General features: G+C 41.5%; 1 protein-coding gene across 3 annotated transcripts in view; it reads right to left on the bottom strand.

Annotated features, from left to right (window-relative positions):
• The window catches only part of LOC139532068 (integrin beta-1-like), a 40,883-nt gene that overhangs the window by 10,606 nt on the left and 14,382 nt on the right, over positions 1–15,895 (bottom strand). For 2 of the 3 annotated variants that reach the window (XM_071329198.1, XM_071329199.1), the window contains exons 2-8: positions 12,101–12,167; positions 11,572–11,657; positions 11,069–11,288; positions 10,419–10,589; positions 9,926–10,164; positions 4,485–4,640; positions 1,765–1,860 (exon numbers count right to left, since the gene is read on the bottom strand). In XM_071329198.1, the coding sequence (XP_071185299.1) occupies positions 1,765–1,860; positions 4,485–4,640; positions 9,926–10,164; positions 10,419–10,589; positions 11,069–11,288; positions 11,572–11,657; positions 12,101–12,167 (1,035 nt within the window). The remainder of the gene's footprint in view (positions 1–1,764; positions 1,861–4,484; positions 4,641–9,925; positions 10,165–10,418; positions 10,590–11,068; positions 11,289–11,571; positions 11,658–12,100; positions 12,168–15,895) is intronic. The other variant, XM_071329200.1, reaches the window with a different exon arrangement.

The following is a 15,895-nucleotide window of genomic DNA, read 5'->3' as shown; positions in this document are numbered from 1 at the left end:
TTGCATAATCCAGGCTTGGAGTTTGTCAGAATTTGTGGCTTTTTGTTTGTCCACCCGCCTCTTGAGGATTGACCACAAGTTCTCAATGGGATTAAGGTCTGGAGTTTCCTGGCCATGGACCCAAAATATCGATGTTTTGTTCCCCGAGCCACTTAGTTATCACTTTTGCCTGATGGCAAGGTGCTCCATCATGCCGGAAAAGGCATTGTTCGTCACCAAACTGTTCCTGGATAGTTGGGAGAAGTTGCTCAAGGAGGGTGTATTGGTACCATTCTTAATTCATGGCTGTGTTCTTAGGCAAAATTGTGAGTGAGCCCACTCCCTTGGCTGAGAAGCAACCCCACACATGAATGGTCTCAGGATGCTTTACTGTTGGCATGACACAGGACTGATGGTAGCGCTCATCTTGTCTTCTCCGGACAAGCTTTTCTCCGGATGCCCCAAACAATCGGAAAGGGGATTCATCAGAGAAAATGACTTTACCCCAGTCCTCAGCAGTCTAATCCCTGTACCTTATGCAGAATATCAGTCTGAATATCAGTCAGATCTTGGGAAGGGTACCAAAAAAGACTCTTCCTAGAGCTGGCCGCACGGGAGAAGGGCCTTAGTCAGGGAGGTGACCAAGAACCCGATGGTCACTCAACCTCAAGATTCTCTGGTCTGATGAAACCAAGATTGAACTCTTTGGCCTGAATGCCAAGCGTCACTTCTGAAGGAAACCTGGCACCATCCCTATGGTGGTGGCAGCATCAAGCTGTGGGGGTGTTCTTCAGCGGCAGGGGCTGGGAAACTAGTCAGGATTGAGGAAAATATGAGCGGAGCAAAGTATATAGAGATCTAACAGGACAACAACCCTAAGCACACAGCCAAGACAATGCAGGAGTGGCTTTTGGATAAGTCTAAATGTCCTTGAGTGGCCCAGCCAGAGTTTGGACTTGAACTCGATCGAACATCTCTGGAGAGACCTGAAAATAGCTGTGCAGCAATGCTCCCCATCCAACCTGAAAGCTTGAGAGGATCTGCAGAGAAGAACGGGAGAAACTCCCCAAATACCAGTCCGCCAGGCTTGTAGCGTCATACCCAAATACTCAAGGCTGTAATTGCTGCCAAAGGTGCTTCAACAGAGTAAAGTGTCTGAATACTTATTGAAATGTGTTTAATTTTTTTATAAATTAGCAAGAATGTCTAAACCTGTTTTTGCTTTGTCATTATGGGTATTGTGTGTAGATTGATGAAGAATACAATGATTTAATACATTTTAGAATATGGCTGTAACCTAACAAAATGTGGAAAAAGTCAAGGGGTCTGAATACTTTCCGAAGGCACTGTAGGGTGCCATTTGGGATGTATCCCAAGTCTAACAGTTGAATCAAATAATCAGACCTTCTCCCGAGGTTGACAAACATTGTCCAAGCATTGGGACTGATGTGGATATGATAAAGGAATATTGTCAAACTCCAGGCAGACATCTTAATGGCTTGAAAAGCAGTAGAGGGCAAAAATTAACATTCAGAGGCTTGTGTCCCAAATGGCACCCTATTCCTTATAAAGTGCACTACAAAAGTAGTGCAATATATAGGGAAATTGTTGCCATTTGGGACACAACCAGATGTCCAAAGATATGTTACTAGTAAAAAGGAGCAGATGCTGCAGAGCAAAGGTAAATGTTTCTCTGCTCTTCAAAGGGTTGGGCTTCCTCCAACAGAGAAGCACAGAAACTTGAAAATAAGTGTTTTCCCACACACACAGGAACAACTGACTGACCTTGTAAACAGGCTGGAACTCCTCTGTGATGGCAAAGATTGTCTGGATGTTGTTGTCACTTAGTTTCTGAACCAGATGGGCGATGGAGGGGTAGTCCTGTTACAGGGAGACAATTAGGAAGTACAGGTACCAGGTTAGCCCTTTGATGACATCACTAAGGCAAGTAGCCCATATCCTTCAAATCTTTTCATATTCAAAATACAGACCACACAGAAGACAAAGAAAAAGCCACAATACATACAGTAAATAGCAATGTATTATTTAAGAAATAATGCCTAAGAACCCGGGCATTATAGTGTGACAACTCCCGACAAGGGCTGTTCTAAGGCCCGGGGTGAAGCCATAATTCCTGGGTTCCAGGGCATTATTGCTTTAGTTATTTCCTCATCTTTTGACCCAGTCTTAATTCTATTCATTCGACATTGCTATGCTAAACAAATCATTGGCATGTACAGTTGAAGTTGGAAGTTTACATACACCTTAGCCAAATACATTTAAACTCAGTTTTTCACAATTCCTGACATTTAATCCTAGTAAAAAGTCCTTGTTTTAGGATCACCACTTTGCTTTAAGAATGTGAAATGTCAGAGTAATAGTAGAGAATTATTTATTTCAGCTTTTATTTCTTTCATCACATTCCCAGTGGTTCAGAAATGTACATACACTCAATTAGTATTTGGTAGCATTGCCTTTCAATTGTTTAACTTGGGTCAAACGTTTCAGGTAGCCTCCCACAAGCTTCCCAGAATAAGTTGGGGGAATTTTGGCCCATTCCTCCTGACAGAGCTGGTGTAACTGAGTCAGGTTTGTAGATCTCCTTGCTCGCACGTGCTTTTTCAGTTCTGCCCACAAATTTTCTACAGGATTGAGGTCAGGGCTTTGTGATGGCCACTCCAATACCTTGACTTTGTTGTCCTTAAACCATTTTGCCTCAACGTTGGAAGTATGCTTGGGGTCATTGTCCATTTGGAAGATCCATTTGCAACCAAGCTTTAACTTCCTGACTGATGTCTTGAGATGTTGCTTCAATATATCCACATAATTTTCCTCCCTCATGCCATCTATTTTGAAGTGCACCAGTCCCTCCTGCAGCAAAGCACACCTACAACATGATGCTACCACGCCAGTGCTTCACGGTTGGGATGGTGTTCTTCGGCTTGCAAGCATAACAATGGTCATTATGGCCAAACAGTTCTATTTTTGTTTCATCAGACCAGAGGACATTTCTCCAAAAAGTACGATCTTTGTCCCCATGTGCAGTTGCAAACCGTAGTCTGGCTTTTTTTATGGCGGCATTGGAGCAGTGGCTTTTTCCTTGCTGAGCGGTCTTTCAGGGTATGTCGATTTTATAGGACTTGTTTTACTGTGGATATAGATACTTTTGTACCGGTTTCCTCCAGCAGCTTCACAATGTCCTTTGCTGTTGTTCTGGGATTGATTTGCACTTTTCGCACCAAAGTACGTTCGTCTATAGGAGACAGAACGCGTCTCCTTCCTGAGCAGTATGACGGATGCGTTGTCCCATGGTGTTTATACTTGCGTACTATTGTTTGTACAGATTAACGAAGGAACCTTTTTAGGCGTTTGGAAATTGCTTCCAAGGATGAATCAGACTTGTGGAGATCTACAAATATTTTTCTGAGGTCTTGGCTGATTTTTCTTTTGATTTTCCCATGATGTCAAGCAAAGAGGCACTGAGTTTGAACGTAGGCCTTGAAATACATCCACAGGTACACCTCGAATTGACTCAAATGATGTCAATTAGCCTATCAGAAGCTTCTAAAGACATTACATTTTCTGGAATTTTCCAAGCTGTTTAAAGGCACAGTCAACTTAGTGTATGTAATCTTCTGACCCACTGGAACTGTGATTAAGTGAAATAATCTGTCTGTAAACAATTGTTGGAAAAAATACTTCTGTCATGCACAAAGTAGATGTCCTAACTGACTTGCCAAAACTATAGTTTGTTTACATACACTGGTGGTGACAGTCAGTGCTTACCTAACACCGAACCCAAACCGGCTGCGCGCGTGCGCCATCGTGCATACATTTATTTTGTTCCCCCACACCAAACGCGATCACGACACGCAGGTTAAAATATCAAAACAAACTCTGAACCAATTACATTCATTTGGGGACTGGTCGAAAAGCATTAAACATTTATGGCAATTTAGCTAGCTTGCACTTGCTAGCTAATTTGTCCTGGGATAAAACATTTGTTGTTATTTTACATGAAATGCACAAGGTCCTCTACTCCGACAATTAATCCACACATAAAATGGTCAACCAAATCGTTTCTAGTCATCTCCCCTCCTAGGCTTTTTCTTCTCTTGACTTTATATTGCGATTGTCTACTTTCATAAATTAGGTGCATTACTGCTTCTGACCTCGTTCGTCTTTCAGTCACCCACGTGGGTATAACCAATGAGGAGATGGCACGTGGGTACCTGCTTCTATAAACCAATGAGGAGATGGGAGAGGCAGGACTTGTACGTCACAGATAGAACTGACTTCTATTTTAGCCCTTGGCAACACATACTCAATAATTGAATAATATAGATTTCTAAATGTATTTTGCAAAGCTTGCGCAGTGAGATTGAACAGAGTAAATAGGCATTTCAAGGCATAGACACCGGCTGGAAAGCAGTTATAACCAATCAGCATTCAGGATTAGAATCACCCGTTGTATAATAAACTACATTATGTATTATTATACATACATAGTAGTGGCTCATGGTGTACATGTTGTTCTCCAGGTGGCATTTCCCATCGTTGGGCAGAACAATCCCTCCCAGTTTCCCATCTCCAGCAAAGTGGAAGCCAGCATCAGTGGAAAACACCAGCAGACGGGTGACGTTCCTCCAGCCAATGTGCTCCTGGGAGGAAGGAGAGAGAGAGGCTCATACAAAGTCATTGTAAAATAAAACCACATACAGAAAAAGGACACCAGAGACAAATACCAGAGAACAAAATTACAAAACATAGGAAAGATTCCGGAAATATATTTAAAAAACTAGGAACAGCTATTTAAAACGTCTTAGGGCTAGGGGGACAAATTCCGGTGAAACTGGAGGGCGCGGAATTCAAATAAATAATCATAAAAATTATGGATATTAAACATTTAGGTACATACAAGTGTCGTATATCGGAAGAAAGCTTAAATTCTTGTTAATCTAACTGCACTGTCCGATTTACAGTAGCTATTACAATGAAAGCATGCCATGCGATTGTTTGAGGACGGCGCCCCACATCAAAATATTTTTCCACCGGCACAGGTTTCATAAAATCACAAATGGCGATTTAAATATTCACTTAAAAAAAAAAATCTTCCTCTGATTTGTCATCCAAAGGGTCCCAGCTATAACGTGTCGTTTTGTCAGATAAAATCCTTCTTTATATCCCAAGAAGTCTGTTTAGTTGGCGCCATCGATTTGAGTAATCCACTCGTTCAACTTGCAGAGAAAGGAATCCGAAAATCTATCCCTAAACTTTGTTACAACAAGTCAAAATAGGTTTCTATTTACTCCTCAGATACCCTAAAATGTAAACAAACTATAATATTTATTTTGGAAAGAAGTAGGTTCAATAGGAAACTTTAGCAGGTGCGTCTTGTCTTCATGGTGTGCCCATACACGAATTTCCAAGACTGTGTCCCTGAACTAAAACTCATTTCTTATTTGTTTTGGACGTTATGAACCTGAAACCTTGAACATACACTGCTGACACCATGTGGAAGCCATAGGAATTGCATCCTGGGAGCTAGAATTCAGTATGCCCCTATACTTTCCATTGTAAGAGCATGGTCTCTTACAATATAGGAGACTATATCTATTGTGTTATAGTCTCCTACATAATTTGAACATTTCTACAAACTTCAAAGTGTTTTATTTCCAATGGTACAAATTATATACATATCCTGGCTTCAGGACCTGAGCAACAGGCAGTTTACTTTGGGCACTTCAGTCAGGTGGAAATTGAGAAAAAAAGGGCATAGTTAAGTACTGCTGTGCATCTCCTCCTCATGGACTGCACCAGATTTGCCAGTTCTTGCTGTGAGATGTTACCCCACTCTTCCACCAAGGCACCTGCAAGTTCCCAGACATTTTTTGGAAGAATGGCCCTAGCCCTCACCCTCTGATCCAACAGGTCCCAGATGTGTTCAATGTGATTGAGATCAGGGCTCTTCGCTGGCCATGGCAGAGCACTGACATTCCTGTCTTGCAGGAAATCAGGCACGGAACGAGCAGTATGGCTGGTGGCATTGTCATGCTGGAGGGTCATGTCAGGATGACCCTGCAGGAAGGGTACCACATGAGGGAGGAGGATGTCTTCCATGTAACGCACAGTGTTGAGATTGCCTGCAATGACAACAATCTCAGTCCGAAGATGCTGTGACACACCGCCCAAGACCATGATGGACCCTCCACCTCCAAATCGATCCCGCTCCAGAGTACAGGCCTCGGTGTAATACTCATTCCTTCGACGATAAACGCGAATCTGACCATCACCCGTGGTGAGATAAAACAGCGACTCGTCAGTGAAGAGCACTTTTTGCCAGTCCTGTCTGGTCCAGCGACGGTGGGTTTGTGCTCATAGCCGACGTTGTTTCTGGTGAGGACTTGCCTTACAAACAGGCCTACAAGCCCTCAGTCCAGCCTCTCAGCCTATTGTGGACAGTATGAGCACTGATGGGGGGATTGTGTGTTCCTGGTGTAACTCGGGCAGTTGTTGTTGCCATCCTGTACCTGTCCCGCAGGTGTGATGTTCGGATGTACCGATCCTGTGCAGGTGTTGTTACACGTGGTCTGCCACTGCAAGGACGATCAGCTGACCGTCCTGTCTCCCTGTAGCGCTGTCTTAGGCGTCTCACAGTACGGACATTGCAATGTATTGCCCTGGCCACATCTGCAGTCCTCAAGCCTCCTTGCAGCATGCCTAAGGCACGTTCACGCAGATGAGCAGGGACCCTGGGCATCTTTCTTTTGGTGTTTTCAACACACTATTCTCAGTGCTCTCTGTCTTTCTCAGCCTTCTCCAAGCCACATGTAGACGTCTCAGCTAAGGCCCCTAGTGTAACATGGAATGCTTTTCCAACAGCCTTGAAGGAGTTCCCACATGATGAGCACTTGTTGGCGGCCTTACCTCCACTCCGTGGTCCAATTCATCCCAAAACATCTCAATTGGGTTGAGGTCGGATGATTGTGGGGGCCAGGTCATCTGAAGCAGCACTTATTTACTCTCTTTCTTGTTCAAATAGCGCTTACACGGCCTGGAGATGTGTTGGGTCATTGTCCTGTTGAAAAACAAATGATAGTCCCACTAAGAGCAAACCAGATGGGATGGCGTATCGCTGCAGAATGCTGTGGTAGCCATGCTGGTTAAGTGTGTCTTGAATTCTAAATGAATCACTGATAGTGTCACCAGCAAAGCACCCCCACACAATCACACCTCCTCCTCTATGTTTCACGGTGGGAACCACACATACAGAGATCATCCGTTCACCTACTCTGCGTATCACAAAGACACGGAGGTTGGACTCATCAGACCAAAGGACAGACTTCCACCGGTCTAATGTCCATTGCTCGTGTTTCTTGACCCAGGCAATTCTCTTCTTCTTCTTGGTGTCCTTTAGTAGTGGATTCTTTGCAGCAATTTGACCATGAAGGCCTGTCTCATCTGAACAGTTGATGTTGAGATTTGTCTGTTACTTGAACTCGGTGAAACATTTATTTGGGCTACAATCTGAGGTGCAGCTAACTCTAATGAACGTATCCTCTGCAGCAGAGGTAACTCTGGGTCTTCCTTTCCTGTGGCGGTCCTCATGAGAGCCAGTTTCATCATAGCGCTTGATGGTCTTTGTGACTGCACTTGAAGAAACTTTCAAAGTTCTTGAAATATTCCGGATTGACTGACCTGTAATTTTCAGAGTAAGAACTCAACGGACACCATGAAAGCTCAAATCAAGTTTATTCTTCCCAAAGGATCGATAAGCTGAACAGACGACGACATTTCACACAAGCACTGATATTTAACCCTTTCTCCTCTGCTGAGTCTCCTCCAGATCTGAACAGCCAATGCATCTCTGTTGCTAGACAGAACCTTAGTGATATCTGTTCTTCCTCACTTCATCTGACCTGTGCTCCCTCCTCCCCAACTCACGTCTGTCATGGTGACTGGTACCAGACTGTGTCTCTTCTCCTCCCAGAGGATCCCTCCCATAGGATCCCTGATGGCTAACAATAACCTATCCTGACATAATGTAAACGTTATACATTACCATCTCTCACTCAGTGACATTAACTTATTTGTGACAGGGGGCAGCATTTTCACTTTTGGATGAATAGCGTGCCCAGAGTGAACTGCCTCCTACTCTGTCCCAGATCCTAATATATGCATATTATTATTACTATTGGATATAAAACACTCTGAAGTTTCTAAAACTGTTTGAATGATGTCTGTGAGTATAACAGAACTCATATGGCAGGCAAAAACCTGAGAAAAAATCCAAACAGGAAATGAGAATTCTGAGGCTGGTCGATGTTCAACTCATCGCCTATTCAAATCCCTGTAATATATGGATCTGTTTGCACTTCCTACGCCTTCCACTAGATGTCAACAGTCTGTAGAACGCTGAATGAAGCCTCTACTGTGATGTGGGCCCGGATGGGAGGTGTTTCAGTCAGTGGTCTGGCAGAGTGCCAGTTCTTGGTCACGCGCATTCCAAATGATATCGCCTTGCGTTCCATTACTTCTAGAGACTCAAAGGAATTCTCCGGTTGGAACGTTATTGGATAGTTATGATAACAACATACTGAAGATTGATTATCTACTTAGTTTGACCAGTTTATTCGACTTGTAATATAACTTTTTGAAGTTTTCATCCGACGTTTGCCTGCATCTGCGCAAGCGTTTGGACACGTGTACTACACATGCTAGCAAAAGTAGCTACTTGGACATAAGTAATGGATATTATCGAACAAATCAACAATTTATTGTGGAACTAGGATTCCTGGGAGTGCATTCTGATGAAGATCATCAAAGGTAAGGGAATATTTATCATGTAATTTCGTATTTCTGTTGACTCCAACATGGCGGAGAAATGTTGTTATATCTGAGCGCCGTCTCAGATTATTGCATGGTGTGCTTTTTATGTAAAGTGTTTTTGAAATCTGACACAGCGGTTGCATTAAGAACAAGTGTATCTTTAATTCTATGTTAAACATGTATCTTTCATCAAAGTTTATGATGAGTGTTTCTGTTATTTGACGTGGCTCTGCAATTTCTCCGGATATTTTGGAGGCATTTCTGAACATGGCGCCAATGTAAACCGAGATTTGTGGATATAAATATGCACATTATTGAACAAAACATAAATGTATTGTGTAACATGTCCTATGAGTGTCATCTGATGAAGATCATCAAAGGTTAGTGATTAATTTTATCACTATGTCTGCTTTTTGTGAATCCTATCTTTGGCTGGGAAAATGGCTGTGTTTTTCTGTGGCTATATACTGATCTAACATAATCGTTTGGTGTGCCGAAAAGCCTATTTGAAATCAGACATGTTGGCTGGATTCACAAAATGTGTAGCTTTAATTTGGTGTCTTTCATGTGTGATTTCATGAAAGATTGATTTTTATAGTAATATATTTGAATTTGGCGCGCTGCATTTTTTTCTGGCTTTTGGCCAAGTGGGACGTTAGAGTCCCACATATCCTAGAGAAGTTAATAAGTATATTTCATATTCTCAGAACCCAACAAAGTAATGATGGATTGTCATTTCTCTTTGCTTATTTGAGCTGTTCTATACAACCCTACCTTGTCACAACACAACTGATTGTTTCAAAGGAAATTCCACAAATTAACTTTTAACAAGGCACATGTTAACCGAAATGCATTCCAGGTGACTATTTCATGAAGCTGGTTGAGAGAATGCCAAGAGTGTCATCAAGGCAAAGGGTGGCTACTTTGAAGAATCTCATCTCAAATATATTTTGATTAGTTTGACACTTGTTTTTTATTCCATATGTCATAGTTTTGATGTCTTCACTATTATTCTACAGTGTAGAAAATAGTGAAAATAAAGAAAAACCCTGAAATGACCAGGTGTGTCCAAACTTTTGACTGGTACTGTATATTATAATAAAAACATAATACTTACACCACAGACAGCCACTTGCATGATGGCATCAAAGCCTCCCTCTGGTGAGTCCAGGTTTCCAGAGATCTGCTGTTGTCCCACCAGGGTGTTGAACTCCTGTCCATTGCTGGTCAGCTTCAGGACGTTCTTATAGCTGAATGGACTGGTGCAGTTCTGGTCCCCAGTACAGGGGTTCAGCAGCTTGGCTGGGGTGGTGCTTATGTAAGGCATCACAGTCTTCTCAACGAAGGAACCAAAACCTAGAAAAGAAGAAAAGATATACAGCTTATAAACTGTATTGGTAAGGAGACAGGACACCAATTTGTTAGCTTCAGAACATCTTTACTAAGATAAAACTGGATATGTTACACATAACATTATGGGTATTGTATAAAATGTATAATTATACACCAAAACAGCACTGAAAGCAGAAGAGATCAAGTTGTTGTGGAGAAAAAGTTCAAAGAAATATGGACATCCCATTCCTCATACCGGGGCGGATTCATAATCTTACCGATTCTGAAATCAGATGTGATCTTTGACATCTCCAGCATCAGCTGTGTTCCCAGGTTCTTTACATTTTCCAGATCATCCTTCATTGAGTAGGAGAGGTCCATCAGGTAGTAGAGGTCGATGGGGTAATCCTCAGCTCGTTTGAACTTCAGATTAAAAGACTGGGGTTCACCTACAGTATACAAACAGATAGGAAAGGTTAAACCAGGGACTATGGATGAAAATTTGCCCTTTTGCTAACTCTGGCACATTTAAATTGATCTTAACAGTGAAATGTTGATTAAGGTTCATTGTCCCTGTCAAATAAGCCTCTGGCACGGAAGAGTGCAAGGAGCACTCCTTCCTTCCACATCATAATAAGAGCTGTACAGTTGATAGCTTAAACTCTCAAAGAAAATAGAGGATACTGTAACTAAATCAACATAACAGTGAAAGACCACAGAAAATATCAGGAAACAGCAACCCTCAGCAAAATTGCTTCAGCAATGATCAAACGGGAAGTTATGGCTGAAACAAAGTTTTAACTAAGACTACGTCCCAAACGGCACCCTATTCCCAATATAAGGCACTACTTTTGACCAGAGCGAAAAGTAGTAGAACTAAATAGGGAGAAGGTTGCCATTTGGGATGCACCCTTATCAAAGTTCCCACCGGATCTGAGGCTAAGGGTGAGTTTCTGGGGCTGGATCTGTGTGATGTCCTCTGGTCTTAGTTTCTTTGCTCCCTTGTTGCGGTTGGTCACAGCCTTGTTCTTCAGGACCAGCTGGCTGCCTCGGGGGTTCTCTATCTTGGCGTCATCGCAACCTCTCTTCCTCAGGGACTCCAGCTCGTCACAGCGGGTTGATGTGGCCTCGCCCTGCTTAAGAAACTCCTGGGGGAGAGGGAGGAGAGGAGGTTAAGTCAGTATCTTGACAAGTTGCATTATGCACTCAGAGGAAATCCACCCAAAATGTAAGGTCCTTATTTTCTGAAAATATATTTCCTACACTTCAAAGCAGGTTATAAACAATATTGTCCGACACACTAGTGTTGTAATTCCAAGGGACAGTTTAGATGGCACACTTCTCTCCTTGATTGCATTATGAGTTCTAATGCCGAGTCAGTTACAGTAACAATGCAGTAACAAAGTTATTGACAAATTCAAATCCACATACTGGGTCTGTGCACCATCCACATTTCGCTCCCACTTGAATACACTCCCCACAGGATTTGGCATTGGCCTTGATGCACTCGTTCCCTTCTGAAGGTTGAAGAGAAGCAAACTCATTATAGACTCCTAAAGACTAAGCAGGCAAAAAGCCCCAGTGTTTACACATTGTTTCATTTGGAATTAGGAGAACGGTGCGGCTCAGGGAGAACAATAATTGGAGCCAGAACGGAATATTCCGCTGTTCCATGATGTCCTCACTACTAAGCTCCAAAAAGCCTAGGTGGAGCTGCTTCTTCTTCTGACATCATTACATTACAGCAGCATGCTCGCTTTGCTTCGACTCACCCATGGAAAATCAGGCTATTAGTCACCATTCTGTATTGCATGTAGGCCTACATCGTTTATGACATAATATGATTAGATGTACTGTGTACAGAATACTGAGGTTACTGCTGAGGATTGATTTTGTTTAACAAGGTAGAAGTTAAAGAAAGTAGGACAAACTTGAGATATATGAGAGAGTATAACTTTACCTTGCTGAGCACTGCTGTAACAAATGACTCCTAACAATGTTGATATCAGAAGTAGTTTCAGGTCCATCTGAAAAATAAAAGTCACAACATCATGAGGTTAGTGTGAGGATACAGTAAAAGCTAGCAGTGAATACTGTATTTTTTGTTTACATTTATAGTACAAATACAAGACATTAGGCTGGATACCAGTTAATTGATATAGCCTTAGGGCCCAGAGTTCTTGATGGTCAGGTGGTCACATGGTCTGGAGCCCTATACAGTGCCTTCAGAAACTATTCACACCCTTTTACTTTTTCCACATTTTATTGTTTTACAAACTGGAATTAAAATGGATTAAATTTAGATTTTGAGTCACAGGCCTACACACAATACCCTATAATGTCAAAGTGGAATTATGTTTTTAGAAATGTCTACAAATTAATAAAAAATGAAAAGCTTAAATGTCTTGAGCCAATAATTATTCAACCCCTTTGTTATGGCAAGCCTAAATAAATTCAAGTCTCAACATTTGCTTAACAAGTCACATAATAAGTTGTATGGACTCACTCTGTATGCAAAAATAGTGTTTAACATGATTTTTGAATGACTACCTCATCTCTGTACCCCCAAACAGACGCCGCACAAGTACTCAAATGGCATCTTCATTAAATAGTACCCGCAAAACACCAGTCTCAACGTCAACAGTGAAAAGGTGACTCCGGGATGCTGGCCTTCTAGGCAGGGTTGCAAAGAAAAAGACATCTCAGACTGGCCAATAAAAAGAAAAGATTAAGATGGGCAAAAGAACACAGACAAAGGACAGAGGAACTCTGCCTAGAAGGCCAGCATGCCGGAGTCGCCCCTTGACGTTGAGACTGGTGTTTTGCGGGTACTATTTAATGAAGCTGCCAGTTGAGGACTTGTGAGGCGTCTGTTTCTCATACTAGACTCTCTAATGTACTTGTCCTCTTACTCAGTTGTGCACCGGGGCCTCCCACTCCTCTTTCTATTCTGGTTAGAGCCAGTTTGCGCTGTTCTGTGAAGGGACTAGTACACAGCGTAGTACGAGATGTTCAGTTTCTTGGCGGTTTCTCGCATGGAATAGCCTTCATTTCTCAAAACTAGAATAAACTGACGAGTTTCAGAAGAAAGTTTTGTTTCTGGCCATTTTGAGCCTGTAATCGAACCAACAAATGCTGATGCTCCAGATACTCAACTAGTCTAAAGAAGGCCAGTTTTATTGCTTATTTAATCAGAATGACAGTTTTCAGCTGTGCTAACATAATTGCAAAAGGGTTTTCTAATGATCAATTAGCCTTTTAAAAGTATAAACTTCGATTAGCTAACATTAATGTGCCATTGGAACACAGCAGTGATGGTTGCTGATAATGGGCCTCTGTACGCCTATGTAAATAAATATTCCATTAAAAATGTGCAGTTTCCAGCTACAATAGTCATTTACAACATTAACAATGTCTACACTGTATTTCTGATAAATTTTATGTTATTTCAATGGACAAAATAAATGCTTTTCTTTCAAAAACAAGGTCATTGCTAAGTGACCCCAAACTTTTGAAAGGTAGTGCATGTAATTTAGATATTTCTGTATTTCATTTTCCCAAAATTTGCAACAATTTCAACAAAAAAAAAATCACTTTAATTATGGGGTATTGTGGGTAGATGGGTGAAAAATATTTTGGATTCAGGCTGTAACAACTAAATGTGGAATAAGTATTCAGACCCCTTGACTTTTTCTTTGTTACGCCTTATTCTAAAATGGATTCAATATTTTTTTTCAGCAATCTACACTAGAGGTCGACCGATTTTAATTGGAATGGCCGATTTTAATTAGGGACGATTTCAAGTTTTCATAACAATCGGTAATTTTGGACGCCGATTTTGCTCATTTTTACACCTTTATTTAACTAGGCAAGTCAGTTAACACATTCTTATTTTCAATGACGGCCTAGGAACGGTGGGTTAACTGCCTTGTTAAGGGGCAGAACGACAGATTTTTACCTTGTCAGCTCAGGGATTCAATCTTGCAACCTTACGGTTAACTAGTCCAACGCTCTAACCATCTGCCTCATGAGGAGCCCGCCTGTTACGCAAATGCAGTAAGAAGCCAAGGTAAGTTGCTAGCTAGCATTAAACTTATGTTATAAAAAACAATCAATCACTTGTTATAACTACACATGGTTGATGATATTACTAGTTTATCTAGCGTGTCCTGCGTTGCATATAATCGATGCAGTGCGTATTCGCGAAAAAGGACTGTCGTTGCTCCAACGTGTACCTAACCATAAACATCAATGCCTTTCTTAAAATCAATACACAGAAGTATATATTTTTAAACCTGCATATTTAGCTAAAAGAAATCCAGGTTAGCAGGCAATATTAACCAGGTGAAATTGTCACTTCTCTTGCGTTCATTGCACACACAGTCGGGGTATATGCAACAGTTTGGGCCGCCTGGCTCATTGCGAACTAATTTACCAGAATTTTACGTAATTATGACATAACATTGAAGGTTGTGCAATGTAACAGGAATATTTAGACTTATTGATGCCACCCGTTAGATAAAATACGGAGCGGTTCCGTATTTCACTGAAAGAATAAACGTCTTGTTTTCGAGATGATAGTTTCCGGATTCGACCATATTAATGACCTAAGGCTCGTATTTCTGTGTGTTATTATGTTATAATTAAGTCTATGATTTGATAGAGCAGTCTGAGCGATGGTAGGCACCAGCAGGCTCGTAAGCATTCATTCAAACAGCACTTTCGTGCGTTTTGCCAGCAGCTCTTCCCAATGCTTCAAGCATTGTGCTGTTTATGACTTCAAGCCTATCAACTCCCGAGATTAGGCTGGTGTAACTGATGTGAAATGGTTAGCGGGGTGCGCGCTAATAGCGTTTCAAACGTCACTCACGCTAAGACTTGGAGTAGTTGTTCCCCTTGCTCTGCATGGGTAATGCTGCTTCGAGGGTGGCTGTTGTCGATGTGTTCCTGGTTCGAGCCCAGGTAGCGGCGAGGAGAGGGTTGGAAGCTATACTGTTACACTGGCAATACTAAAGTGCCTATAAGAACATCCAATAGTCAAAGGTATATGAATACAAATCGTATGGAGAAATAGTCCTATAATAACTACAACCTAAAACTTCGTACCTGGGAATATTGAAGACTCATGTTAAACGGAACCACCAGCTTTCATATGTTCTCATGTTCTGAACAAGGAACTTAAACATTAGCTTTCTTACATGGCACATATTGCACTTTTACTTTCTTCTCCAACACTTTGTTTTTGCATTATTTAAACCAAATTGAACATGTTTCATTATTTATTTGAGGCTAAATTGATTTTATTGATGTATTATATTAAGTTAAAATAAGTGTTCATTCAGTATTGTTGTAATTGTCATTATTACAACAACAAAATCAGCTTCGGCTTTTTTTGGTCCTCCAATAATCGGTATCGGCGTTTTAAAATCATAATCGGTCGACCTCTAGTTGAGAGTGCACCAATATGGAGAATTTTGAATAATTTATGTCCAACTTCCTGTCTCAGTTCAACACACCGATCTTAGGGATTAGACTTCAGGACAAACCTCTGCAAATGCCTATCTACTGAGGACATCCGTCCAACATGGAACTGATAATCATCAGCATGCTGAACTTGTGTACAGTAATGCACATGGTTTACAATAACGCTGGTACGACCAGCCGGCCAGAGATAAAGAAGCTAGTTATGAATTCGGATTCCTCCCCATTTTACACACCATCGAAATGTGTGGTAGGGACCTGTCATAGGACCAAA

Source organism: Salvelinus alpinus, chromosome 10 (genome assembly GCF_045679555.1).
Source record: "Salvelinus alpinus chromosome 10, SLU_Salpinus.1, whole genome shotgun sequence".
Taxonomy (NCBI): Eukaryota; Metazoa; Chordata; class Actinopteri; order Salmoniformes; family Salmonidae; genus Salvelinus; species Salvelinus alpinus.
Note: the sequence above shows the minus strand (reverse complement) of the source record. Positions and strands in the feature narration are given on the sequence as shown.